The 11,620-nt window shown below is 51.4% G+C and overlaps 1 protein-coding gene across 3 annotated transcripts; it reads right to left on the bottom strand.

The window, feature by feature from the left end:
- Positions 1-1,378: 1,378 nt before the first annotated feature.
- Positions 1,379-10,917, bottom strand: PRKAB1 (protein kinase AMP-activated non-catalytic subunit beta 1). 3 transcript variants are annotated; one of them, XM_090291657.1, is made up of 7 exons: positions 10,372-10,911; positions 8,027-8,190; positions 6,834-6,927; positions 6,482-6,596; positions 4,331-4,464; positions 2,916-2,984; positions 1,379-2,711 (listed from the first exon to the last, which is right to left on the bottom strand). In XM_090291657.1, the coding sequence occupies exons 1-7, from the start codon at positions 10,528-10,530 to the stop codon at positions 2,634-2,636; spliced, it is 813 nt and encodes a 270-aa protein (XP_090147783.1). In that variant the 5' UTR covers positions 10,531-10,911; the 3' UTR covers positions 1,379-2,633. The 3 variants fall into 3 exon arrangements, with proteins under 3 accessions (XP_090147783.1, XP_090147781.1, XP_090147782.1); XM_090291655.1 differs by lacking the exons at positions 1,379-2,711; positions 2,916-2,984 and adding an exon at positions 4,983-5,045 and having other exon boundaries at positions 3,685-4,464; positions 10,372-10,917; XM_090291656.1 differs by lacking the exons at positions 1,379-2,711; positions 2,916-2,984 and having other exon boundaries at positions 3,685-4,464; positions 10,372-10,916.
- Positions 10,918-11,620: the final 703 nt, after the last annotated feature.

Here is an 11,620-nt window from a genome sequence, read left to right as displayed (position 1 = left end):
AACAGAGGAGACATTACCTGGGTCACGGGCCCCTCAGTTCCACATGCGGCTTTGCCCCTGGGATTTGGGCACAGCAGGGGCCTCTCTTCCACAGCTGTGAAACAGCCTCCGTTACCTCTTGGGTATAAAGTCTTTCACTTGGGTCTATGAGCAATCTTCTGGACCACAGGGGACTTCCTTTTGTGTTAACTTTTTAAAGAAAATTAAGTCGTTTAAATACACAAACAGCTGTGGCGAATGCTGACACCATGTCCTCATGTTTGGGGCTGCAGAGGGCAATTACCGGGCTTACTGGCTCCAAATTAGTTCTTACATTGGATTTTCAGCATGGCTTCTTCTGAACTGTGTGGGCAGAGCCAATCTGTAAGCCACATTTTCCAGCTTCTTACTGTTCCCCCTGGAGCCCAGGGCTGACGGCTCCCTGAGCCCTGGCTTGGCCATCAGCCAGATTCTCTAATCCCGCTTACCTGAGAGGCAATGCTGAGAAGCCCCCCAATTCATGGGGGCGCTTCCCGCCCAGGTGCGGGTGTCAGACCCAGCCCTGGGTCTTAGCCCCACCACCCACCCAGTCCCACCAGGCCTAGGGGCTATGGTTTCTGTTTCTGGTGCTTGAATATACCCTTTATACTTTTGAAGTTAGCTATGTATTTTCAATTGTATTTTAAAAATATTTTATACGGTTCTGGAAAGAGGGTTTTTAATGCTTCCTTACTCGTCACAATCCTTATAGTCCCTTAAACCTACGGTTCCCCACATCATTTGGGTTTTTAGGGTGAGACAGCCAATTATCCAGCTAGAAATGCTTTCTAAGCTCCTTCCTACCTCAAGGGGACCATGTCCCAGAGGTTCCCTGTTCTCTGAAATCCATTTAAATGTTTCCTGAAGCCTGGGAGGAAAGGCTTATTAAAGGGATACGTGTAACCTTCCATCTTTTTGGGAGAAGGGGCAGACCCCCTTTTAGCTGGTGAGAACCACTCTGACTCCAGAATGTCCTGGTGGCTTCCAGGCAGGTGTCACGATACCAGACTTCCTCACAGTGCTTGATGATGAGCAACAGGAAGCAACACCTCTGACCTGGGACATTCGCAGCTACCTCTCCTCAGCTTCCCCTTGTGACTGAGCTGTTCAAAGGGGCTTGATTTTCAAGGTCCCTTAATAGCCTTTCACACGGTGTGCGGAAGCGGTGGGTCAGGAAATGGCCCTCCGCCACGGGGCTGCCAAAGTCTCGCCCCAGTGTGCCACAGGACGGTATCATTTTCAACATGTGCCAAGACATAAAAACAATGGAAAAGCATGCATTGAATAAACCTCTGGAAGAATTCCAGTCTCTTCCAAACAACTGAAAAAAAAATCAAAGCCTTTTCTACGTGCATGCCCGTTATCTTTACAAAGCTTTATTGAAACCTGTACATACGTCAAGTTGATAGTAATTCAGTGTTTTGAAAACAGTAGCAAAAAAGGGTATTCTGGACGTGGGTTTACCAAACAAGCACTGGAAACCAGGAAGCCTGTTCTGCCGTCTCCCAGCAGGAACAGAGGGCTCAATGACAGCTTCTGTTGACTTGGGGACAGGAACCTGCGCTCATGGGAGCACCTGCAGCATCTCCCTGGAAACCGAGTGTGGAGGTTGCTTTGGTCCAAAGGACATCTTCCCGACACAAATTTAGAAGGCTGTTGTCAGGGTCCAAGTTCCTTCCAGAAGAAGCAATGGTAACGGCTACAGCCTTCTTTGCTAGGCAGGGCCAGAGGTCCTGAGCACGGTGGCACAGGCCAGGGAAGGGTGCTTCTCCAGAGTTTTCATGGGAACTGTCACCTCGATACAATGAGACTAAAAAGCTGGATGACCTTCCAGCTAGCAGTGGTCAGTCCTCAGGATCGCCCAGCTTAATGGAGAAATCGGCAGCAACTCCCAAAGTCTGTTCCGAGGACAGATTATTGCTGAGCAGTTTGCTCACATGATCTATGTTCTAGTTGAGGTGATTAGAAAACTGCCCTCGGGCTGCAGCCAGCCACCTCTGGTTAAAAAAACAAACCACTAATACTTCGTGCACGTAAGTGTAAATAACAATCGTACAACTTCACCTGGAAATCAGGTTCTAATTTCTATAGAAATTACACCTCCCTGGAGCAGAAAGCGGGAGACAAAATTGCTTTGACCTCAGAGGACAACACTAACACTGTACTTGTTAGTGCCAGTCAGGCCTCAACAGGGACAAGCTGATGGCCTTAACAACGCACATACAATGAGAAATCTTAGGAGGCCTTGGCCCGTGCTTCCCATATTTTTGCTACCAAAGTGGCTAGTGTTTGTTTTTGGCTTCAGAAAAGTCTCCGTGACTAGTTCGGCAGGTGTCTATTTAGAACTGCACCCGTCGTGCCCTGCGGTGGGGCTGCAGGCCTCCTGCCCCTTCTCCGTTCTTGGCCACTGGGAGTTGAGCGGCCATTACAGACCGAGGCACTTCAGGAGCTGCTGTGCCCAGAACAGACCTTCAGGGAGGACCAGGGCAGGTAAGAAACGGCTTCTAAAGAGTGTGAAATGGGAAACTGACAGTCCATTCCCTCGGGTGGGAAGCACGCACGCGTGTAGCCCGCCGGTGCAGCTGTTCCCCGGGCCCACGCTGGCTCCCAGCTCCTCATATAGGCTTGTACAACAGGGTGGTGACATACTTCTTCTTGTACCGGTGGGTTGCGCTGAGCACCATCACTCCATCCTGAGAGAGAGGGCGGAGATGATCAGGGACTCGCACCTTAGAGTGCACGAGAATCACCAAGGGGGCTTAATAACTAGATTCCTGGGCCCGCCTTCAGGACCGGAGCTCAGCACCTTTCGATATGAACCCCAGGAATTCTGTTGCGAGGGCCCTCAGAGCGCACTCTGAGAACCACAGCCCCAGCAGCGAGAGATGCGCCGTTACCTTGATAGAAAGCGCGTACAGGTGGTTCAGCATGACGTGGTTGGGCTCAGGGAGCAGAGCGGGGTCGCACTGTGAGGGGACAGAAGCAGACGAGGGTTTGGGGTCTGGAATCAAGACGACTTCTCACCTTATTTCACAGCATCAGGTAGCCAAGGAAGGGGGTGGCCTCTTGTGCCCCTTCTTCCTCAGGCAGCGAAAGGGCTTGTCCAGGATGGCAGGTGAGGCGAGGGGGTCACGCCTCACGCTCCAACTAAGGAGTGCTCCCTGGGTGTGTGCTGGGTTCACTGGGGTGTCTGGCCAGGCTTTACCTGGGCCTCTACCAAGTGTGGCTCGTGGCTGTCCTTCCTGCAGGAGGGGCAGGAAGAAAGAGCTGCCCACGAGTGCACTTTCAGAGAAAGCGGGGTACAATCACTCCTGAGCAGCGGATGGCGAACTCGTGTCTGTAAGGCTCAGGCAGGCGCCTGGACAGGACGTGGATAAGCGTCCAAAGGCTCACCCAGGACTGGCACTTCATGTTGCCACACCTTCCAATTTTTTAAGAGAAACCAGAAATTTGGATTCTTTTTTTCAACATACCATTGCCCGATTTTATAAATGCTAATTCAAAAGAGAAAAGGCGCGGGGCAAACGCTCTCAGCTGTCAGCTGTGCGTGTAGGTGCTCTGGCCACGGTGGGGCCTGCCCCGAGAGCGGCGGGCCCCCGGGAAACGCGCCGGCCACGGCGGGGGACGCCTGTGCACGCGTGCCTTCAGTGCCCTGTGTCAGCACGTGTGTGCCCCTTCCACGTGGAGTCCAGAGCCGCAGCCCCGTGCGCTTGTCACCTTATAAATGGGTGCCTTTTAGGTGGTGACTTGGACAAAGCTGAAGGAACATCTAGGCTCTCTAGAATTAGGCTGCGCATTCCCGAGCCGGGGAACCGGGCGATTAGGGTTAAACAAAATGGGAAATTAACCACGGGGGAATAATGGCGTGTTCTTCAGGATCCGGGAGGATCCACACTACTTTTTGCGAGTAACATCAACCTCCCAGAGGAAATGTGTTACCCAGATACCCCAAATTTTGATCCAACAGCAATCATGCTCCTGAAAGCAATTTGGTGATTAAAACTAGACTCTAAAATGTGGGTGCCAAAGGAGGACCTGCGTTACACAGCTTACTGAAAAGGGGTAGTTTATATATTTTGTCCTGGAATTTAAAAGGGATGGGGCTTAGACTGAGGCAGGAGTGAAACACACGCACGGAAGAACAGCCCCGACGGGCTTGGCTGCACAGGGAGGCAGCACCCACCGGAGAACACCTTGCTACAAGCCCATTCCCCACGGCAGAGATGGGCCCCCCCGCAATTAACACTGACTGGCGACACGGAGCTTTTTCGCCAGCAGCCTTGCCAGAGGTGGCCGGATGCTGTGTACTCACAGAGATGCCTGTGTCCTTGTTCAGGATGACCTGGAGCAGGTGTGGGGGCAGAATGGGTGGCACTTTAAACCGCTCCTCTGGTTTTGAGACGTAGGGCTCCTGGTGGTAGGGTCCTGGTGGGGAACTGGACAGCTCTGTTAGGAGGTGGTGACAGGACATTTACTTTGAAAATTAGGAGCCAAGGAGCAGTCTCATTTAATTTGCAGCGCTGTCTGGTATTGCTTGGCTCTCGTCCCCTCAGGACAGAGTTATGTTCTCCCGAAGGACACACAGGCCCCAGGAGGAGGAGCAGAGGCAATCACCCTCCTGGCATAACACTCAGCAGTGACCTTAGAGTCCCTGGCTTCTAGAAGACAGCGGCTGTGGCGAAGCCAGGGAGTCTGGGTCACACTAACAAGGAAGCCGTTCACAATAAGGGAACGGGACAAGCCGCTGCCGAGCAACGCCGCTTCTCGCTTCGGGCCGGGCTGGCGAATGCTGCAAAGTCGCCCGAGGTGTCGGGCGAGGCCCCAGCGGCGAGGCCCACGTCATGCGCACCACCAGCCAGAGTAAAACGGAAGCCCCAGTGGTCCGTTTATACAGAGGCAGTGGCGAAAACGGGGCACACAACGCACTGGCACACTTCCAACCAAAACGAAACAAGACTGGAAACCTGATCTCCGAAGGCGCTCGACTCTATCGCTCTCAGGTTCCTTTCGCGCTCTCGCCCGGGTACCTGCATCGTACAGGTGTATTAAGAACCTTGGCAGCGTGGTATTTCATAAGGGAGGGAGCAGTCCCCTGAGTGATGTCTGGCCAGCTGGAAGGGACTGAGCTGCTATTCAAAGGACACCTGGGAGGGGGCTGGCCGCCCGAGCCTTGGGCTGGCTGGGATAAACCTGACCCGGCCTGGTGCTGCCAACTCCCTCACTGTCCTTCTCGAGGGTACAGGCTCCCTTCACACGACCCAACCATACCACAGCAGGAAACTGAGCCGCTGGGAGTAAATATAGATTTTAAGCAAATGTCTAAAAATGAGGAGTCTACAGAGAGCGTGAAATGGGTTGACCAGCAGCGAGGGGTCAGTGTTCTGTCCCCAGGTGACCTATGCTGTGAAAACGTGACTGAAAGCTTCGGTACGTGGCTCAAAATTACATTTGTCAGTAAGGTGCAGATATTTGGGGCTTCCCACCTATCTGAAGAAGAAAGAAACGGTTTCTCTGCAAGACTAGGTAGCTAGCCGGAGAAGAATGTGATTTTCGGATTTCCAATTCCTACTCAATAGCAACCTGAGCTGTCAGCCCCAGCAAGGCCACCACGGTCAATTTACCACTGTCATTTCTAAGCTGACGAGAATAAGAGATCCTGGTGGCAGGACCTCCAGGTCGAGTCAGGGGACAATGGAGAATCATCCTGTAAACTGAACCGAATCCAGTTTCTTAGACTGGCAGGCAGTCCTGGGGAATCTTTTCACCGCCACCCCCAGGGGCCCAGGAATGGTCTCAGCCTTTGTAAGAACTACCCAGACCCTGCGGTGCGGCTGCTGTTGACCCTTCGGATTACGACACACCCTTCCCCCTGAACTGTACGTGCTGTTCCCAGGCCATCTCTTCCTGGGGTCTCACTGGCTAACTCTTGAGAGACGGGCAAGTTTTACTAGATGCACTGAGCAGGCTGTGCTGTGTAGCCCATACCCTGTGCTGAGCCCCCTTCTCCCTGACTAGGTGCTAATGCCCCACACAAGTGACGGCCAAGGTCACGGAGGTGTCCATTCATCCCGTCAGGCTGAAACTCTGCAGGCACCCTGGGCAGGTTGTGAGCAGGCAGGCTTCCCCAGGACTGGCTCGGAACTGACCCAAGGTGACAGTCCCGGGTCCTGTCCCTGGCACGAGACGAAGCTCTGGTTCTGTTTCAGTTGTCTGCTCTCCATGGCCAAGCAGACCTACTGAGTCCTGGAGACTGCCCCCACCCTCCAGTGACGGAATGCTCCCTCGGGGCTAGATGCCAACCACCTGACCCCACAGAATTAGGAACTTTTTGTGGCTCTTTAGGGAGATACAAACGTATGCCCAATGGGCAGCTTGATCTCAAGAGTGAGAGGAGAGAGAAACAGCATTTCTAGACTGCACAGCCCTCACCTGCACACATGTGGTATAAAATAACTGTTCATACCTGACACATCGGAGCACTTTTGGGAATCCACCATTAAAGCATCAAATACTTCAAAGTCAGTTTTCTTCACTTGAATGATGTTGTTAACTGTGCCAAGCTGGCTGGTTACTATTGGCTGGGAAGAGACAGGCAGAAATCATAACATGCAAAGTCTCTGGGGTTACCCGTTAGTGGTTTTAGAATTCCTGGCTAGCCAACCTGCTCCTCTTGGTCAAGTGTGCCTACAGTTTGATAATCAGCCCTGTTATCTAGCTCAGCCACACACAGGGACTTCTACCAGCAGGACAGAGGGACCTGGCACGGTCTGGACTGTGCGGCAGTCAGAGGGCTGAGGGCAGGAGGAGGAGAGTACCTCAGAAGGGTCGTGTGTCCACTGCCCATCCACAAAGAACTTGTACTGATGCTCTCCTTCCGGCAGGTCCAGGATGGCTACAAAGTTATTGTGGCTGCAAGGGAAGAGAAGCAGAGGTTTTCAGCTGGGCGGGCTGCCCTCTCAGCTTACATACAAAAGCAGCCACAGAACAAAACAAAACCTTCCCATGTAAACTGCAGGAGCATAAACAGTACAAAGCCATTCAGACAATTCAATAAAGTGATCTTAACCTAGAAAGTGGACAAGGAAGCAGGAATGCAATGTTTTCTTGTAAACCCCCTTTGCTCCAAAGGACAGCTAACAGGTACCCGCCCTTCTCAAGTTGCACGCAAACACCTTGGCATGCCAAGGAGCGCGGCCACTAGGGCCGACAGCCTGCTGCCCGGCCCTGCTCTGTGCAGCGTGCCGTGGGCACAACAGGGGACCCGTTGAACAGGATGCACAACGAACAGTTCCCTAAACAAACAGAATTGCTAAAAAGTTCCAGAAAACCTCTTTCATTTTATTGTTTTGTTCCTCTGACTCGAAGTGACTTGTAACTGTGCCCAGCGGCTCCCTCCTACGCCAACATTGCCCTGGAAGAGCAGGGCCTGGCCTAGAGAAGATGCGCTTTTTCACTGACACTTTGAGACAGAAGTCCATGCTAGGGCTCCCGACGAACTATTTTACTGAGTCTTGTTAAGGATGCCTACATAACATGTACCTTTCAAACAAAAGTAATACACAGAAAGTCAAAGTCAGAAGGAACCTCAGAGATCAGCTGATCCAACACTCCCTCCTTAGAGACAGGAATACGGAGGCTCAGATGTTGATGACAGAGGTTAGCTCAGCACATGTGGACTCAAATCCTGGTCTTGAAGATTCCTAGCTGGGTGCTTTCTCTTCAGCACTAGGAATAGATTTCCTTTTCTGGAAAAGTCCTGCCTGGACAAACACAGAGCTGAATCTCTAAAATGGAAGATGTCTGTAACAGAAATACTCATAACTAACTGTGTCTGAACCTAGAGACTACTTGGGTGTGAGAACTGAACCCTATGAATTATTAAGCAAGAGTATTTGTCCACTCAGAATCCTTATTATGAAAACATCCCTTTCTATTCACCCACAATGATCGTTCAGAAACAAGAGCATCCCTGGGTTGAGACAATACGGGAACACTGCCAGGCCATTACCTTCTTGTGAGCGGAAGTTTACTCCAGTTGTTGAAGGACCCAGATAGGTACACTTCCTTCCCACCCCCTGTCCATCGGAACACGGTAGGCCGAGCCTGGGCAGGAGCTTTATCGTTCACTTCCAGATCGTGCTGCCAGGCCAGGAATTCCTCCTTCTCTGGAGCCTAGAAATAGAGCACCTTCCTCAGGGACAGGCCGTCATTAGTGAGCTCCCTACACGGACAGTTACCCTAACACTGACAATTCATTCTAAAGAGGCGGCTGTTGCTACCTAGGTTTATACTCAGGCCCATTAACAACTGGTCATCAGTTTTCCCGCTGGCAAAATGGAGGCAGTAAAAATAACAATTTAAGATTGTGAAGACTGAGTGAGAAAGTCCAAGTAAAAGGCTCTGCATGGTGCCTGACACATACTAAGTGCTTAAAAATGATTAGCTACTGTTAGTGCTGTTACTACAGAGGGCTACGTTAAAACTCTAGGAGAAATGATAAAACTCACTTGGAAGAAGCCTGCAATGAATTCAAGATAAGCTTAATAAAGGTCATTTTCCCTCTCAATTAAGATTTTAAAGTACATGAAACTTTATTAGGACAATTCCAGAGCTCTGAACTTGAAAATTGGCAAATCTAGATTCTGAGGGAGAGAAAAGCTGTATTCACTGAGTGCCATCCAGACCCTGGGGAGAAAAAGCTTAGGCAGAGACCGACCCTCCTTACTGCCAACAGGAACTCCTAGTGCCCGAAGTGATGTGTAACTGGGGGGTTCCAGAGAGAAGCGGGGATGTCCAACTCTGGGTGACCTTTAAGTGCTTTTGGATCTGTTACATTTTCCTGAGTCAGAAGCCAAAGACTAAAAGAGCAGGAGTTCCAGGCTGGGAGAGCCCCTTAAATGTATAAACATGCTTTTAGCACCTTCACTTCAAATACTGGCCTGAGCATTTCTTAAAAGATGCCTGCTTCCTTGGGCTTAACAAGATCTTTAGATTGAAGAACAGACTGGAAACATTTTCTACTGAGAATGTGATAAGTAACCACAGCCAGAATGGTAAATTAGTATCGTTAAAAGAACCCATGACTTTTTTTTTGCACAATCTGGGGCATTCAACCCAGTGTGCCTGCTACATCATTTTAGTAACTTCTGAGGAAATTAAAATGGACACTACTTAAAATCATTTTCCACAGGTCATATGGTAAGCTAAATATTTCTTTTGGAAGTCTCGGAATAGGAGCAGAAAACTCCTTGAAGGAAGTCATTTGATTCTTATGACGTCTTAAATAGCCATCCTTGGGCCAAAATTATTACTGGGGGAAGGGATGTCAAGTCCTCGGAGAACCATGATTTCGAAGTTCACTGTGCATGCACATAGCTTCTCAGGAATTCAACAGATTCTCCAGAAAGCAAGTTCAAATCACGGGATGTAAGGCCACATAAAAGCAGCCTCTTTAGAGCCAAGATCCAACATCTAAGAAAAAAAAGTGAGTGAAGTTGGAAGGAGTTGCCAGGCGATGAGCTCACTGGACAATGATGACTAATATGCAAGCGAATGCGAACAGAGAACAGGTTGGGCCGCGAGACGGGTGGCCAGGCACCTTCATTTCCCCTAAACTTGGTCACATGGTCCGTAAGGAGTCAAGAATCGTTTTAAGACTTTTTGATAAATTAAAGCAGACTGCAGCAGGGGGCCCACATTTCGGTCTGCAAAAATGTTTGCTTTGGCCTGTTTAACATATTAAGTCCTAGTTCCACAACAGGGGAGAGCAGATGATGGCAGGTGTCAGACTAACACCCCACTCACCCGCCGGCCCCCAAAGCGGACTGACTTTTCGGGGCGGGCGCTAAGGACGCAGGGTGAACCTCATGTTTTGCGCGGGACCCCACACCTCTGGCAACTGCCCTCAGCTCTTCAACTCAACTTTCAGCTTCCTTGTGTGCTTTGGTTTATCTCCAAAATCGGCAATGGACGGCAAAAGCAACTACTACAAAAAGTGCCTGTCTTCCTACAGGGGAGGGAGGCTTCCCAAAGTGAAGTTAATTAGTATACCTACGAGAAAAGCAGACGCCAGAGTTCAGTTACTGCTAGCTCCACGATCTTAATTAAGAATTTGAAACTCCATCCCAGAGCCGCTTTCTCCTCACTCTTAAATGAAGTGCGCTCCTCCTCCCTCGGGGTGACTTTCTCATATCGGTAATTAGACACTGGCTCCCGGACTGCTAGATCTTGCAAAGCCATCGGGCGCTCAACTGAAGAGGGAGAAGTATCCTCTCCTTCCCGCTTCCGATGATGAGTTTTAGAGGGCTGCGGCGGAGGGCCTAGCAGACCTCCACATCCCCCACCTCCCCTCACCTTGATATCCTCGGAGTGGAAGAGGTCGGCGTCCTCAGGGCTGTCCATCAGGATCTTGGGCCTGTCCCCATCCTTGGTGCCCCCCGAGCTGTCTCTTCGGGGCGTCTTATGGCCGCCCTGTCGCTCCAGGGCGGCGCGCTCGCTGCTCGTGTTGCCCATGGCGAGGGTCTGCGGGGACACCGGGAAGCCGAACCGGGTCGAGCCTCACTCCAAGGAAGGGACAGGGGACCTCCGGAATCAGGGGGGGGATCACAGGACCCAAGGAAAGAGTCGGAGCAGTGGGTACCGCACCCCTCAGGCTAGGGTTCCGGGCAAGAATCCGGTTTGAGCCGGGTCAGCAGGCCGGGCGAGGTTGCACGATCCGGCTTTTCCTGCTTGCTCAGGCACCCGCGCGAACCCAAGCAGCGCGGAGATAGCCCGACACACTCCCGATAAACTCCCCCCACCTCTTAGCAACTTCCGCTTCCGGCTCTTCTGCAAGTCGGCGGGGCCCACAGGGTGAGGAAGGCCGGGGCCTGCGAAGCATGCGAGGCTAACTGTTCCTTACTTCCGCTTCCGGTCAGGTTTGGCTTGGTCGCAGGCGCCCTGAAGCGGTCTCCGTGGGCTTCGGAGCGCGCAGTCGCAGTCGCCCGTTCCGACGCGCCCAGGATGAGGCCGCCGACGGCCGGCAGGGGGCGCAGCAGCGCGCGCGCTGTCGGGGCCGCCCTCCCTGCTTCGGGGTGAATGTTGCTGGGTATTTGGGGTATCTTTGACGCTTCCAATTTCTACACACTGCAGGCACAGGGCTGGTTCTAAAGGGAAAATTTAATCGAGACTCCTCTTCTAAAAGCCCTGTAATGTACTAACTCTCACGCCTTTGGGGGTCTTAGAAATCACCCCCCTGGGGTGCCTGTTTAAAATGCAGATTCTCTGGCCCTAGCCTCCAGGAATTATGAATCCTCGAAGCTCTGGAGCGGAGGGTGCATTTAATAAGCACCCCAGGTGATTCTGACGCAGGTAGCCTTGCCGGTGTTTGAGTAAAAAGACCATAAGATTTCTGGAAATTTCTCACATCTAGTAGCTGGGGAGTTGTAAAATGGAGTTATTTGTGTATGTTTTTTTAATTGAGGGCACAGCCTTTTGATAGATAATTTGGACACATCATTCTGCATAAAGTGTAGTTATTAACGCCATTTACTGCGGTCACTGCTTCAGCAAGAAGTGTGGCCACATTGGTACTAAAATACTCGAATATTATAACTGTCGGTCA

Source organism: Furipterus horrens, unplaced genomic scaffold, assembly GCF_987537825.1.
Source record: "Furipterus horrens unplaced genomic scaffold, mFurHor1.1.pri manual_scaffold_11, whole genome shotgun sequence".
Taxonomy (NCBI): Eukaryota; Metazoa; Chordata; class Mammalia; order Chiroptera; family Furipteridae; genus Furipterus; species Furipterus horrens.
Note: the sequence above shows the minus strand (reverse complement) of the source record. Positions and strands in the feature narration are given on the sequence as shown.

Coding starts and splice junctions, on each gene's coding strand:
- PRKAB1 (XM_090291655.1), bottom strand. CDS start 10,530: ATGGGCAACACGAGCAGCGAGCGCGCCGCCCTGGAGCGACAGGGCGGC. Junction 6,928..8,026: donor AAACTTCCGCTCACAAGAAG/GTAATGGCCTGG, acceptor CTTCCCTTGCAG/CCACAATAACTTTGTAGCCA. Junction 4,465..4,982: donor CGAGCGCCTTCGGAGATCAG/GTTTCCAGTCTT, acceptor ACCTCCTAACAG/AGCTGTCCAGTTCCCCACCA.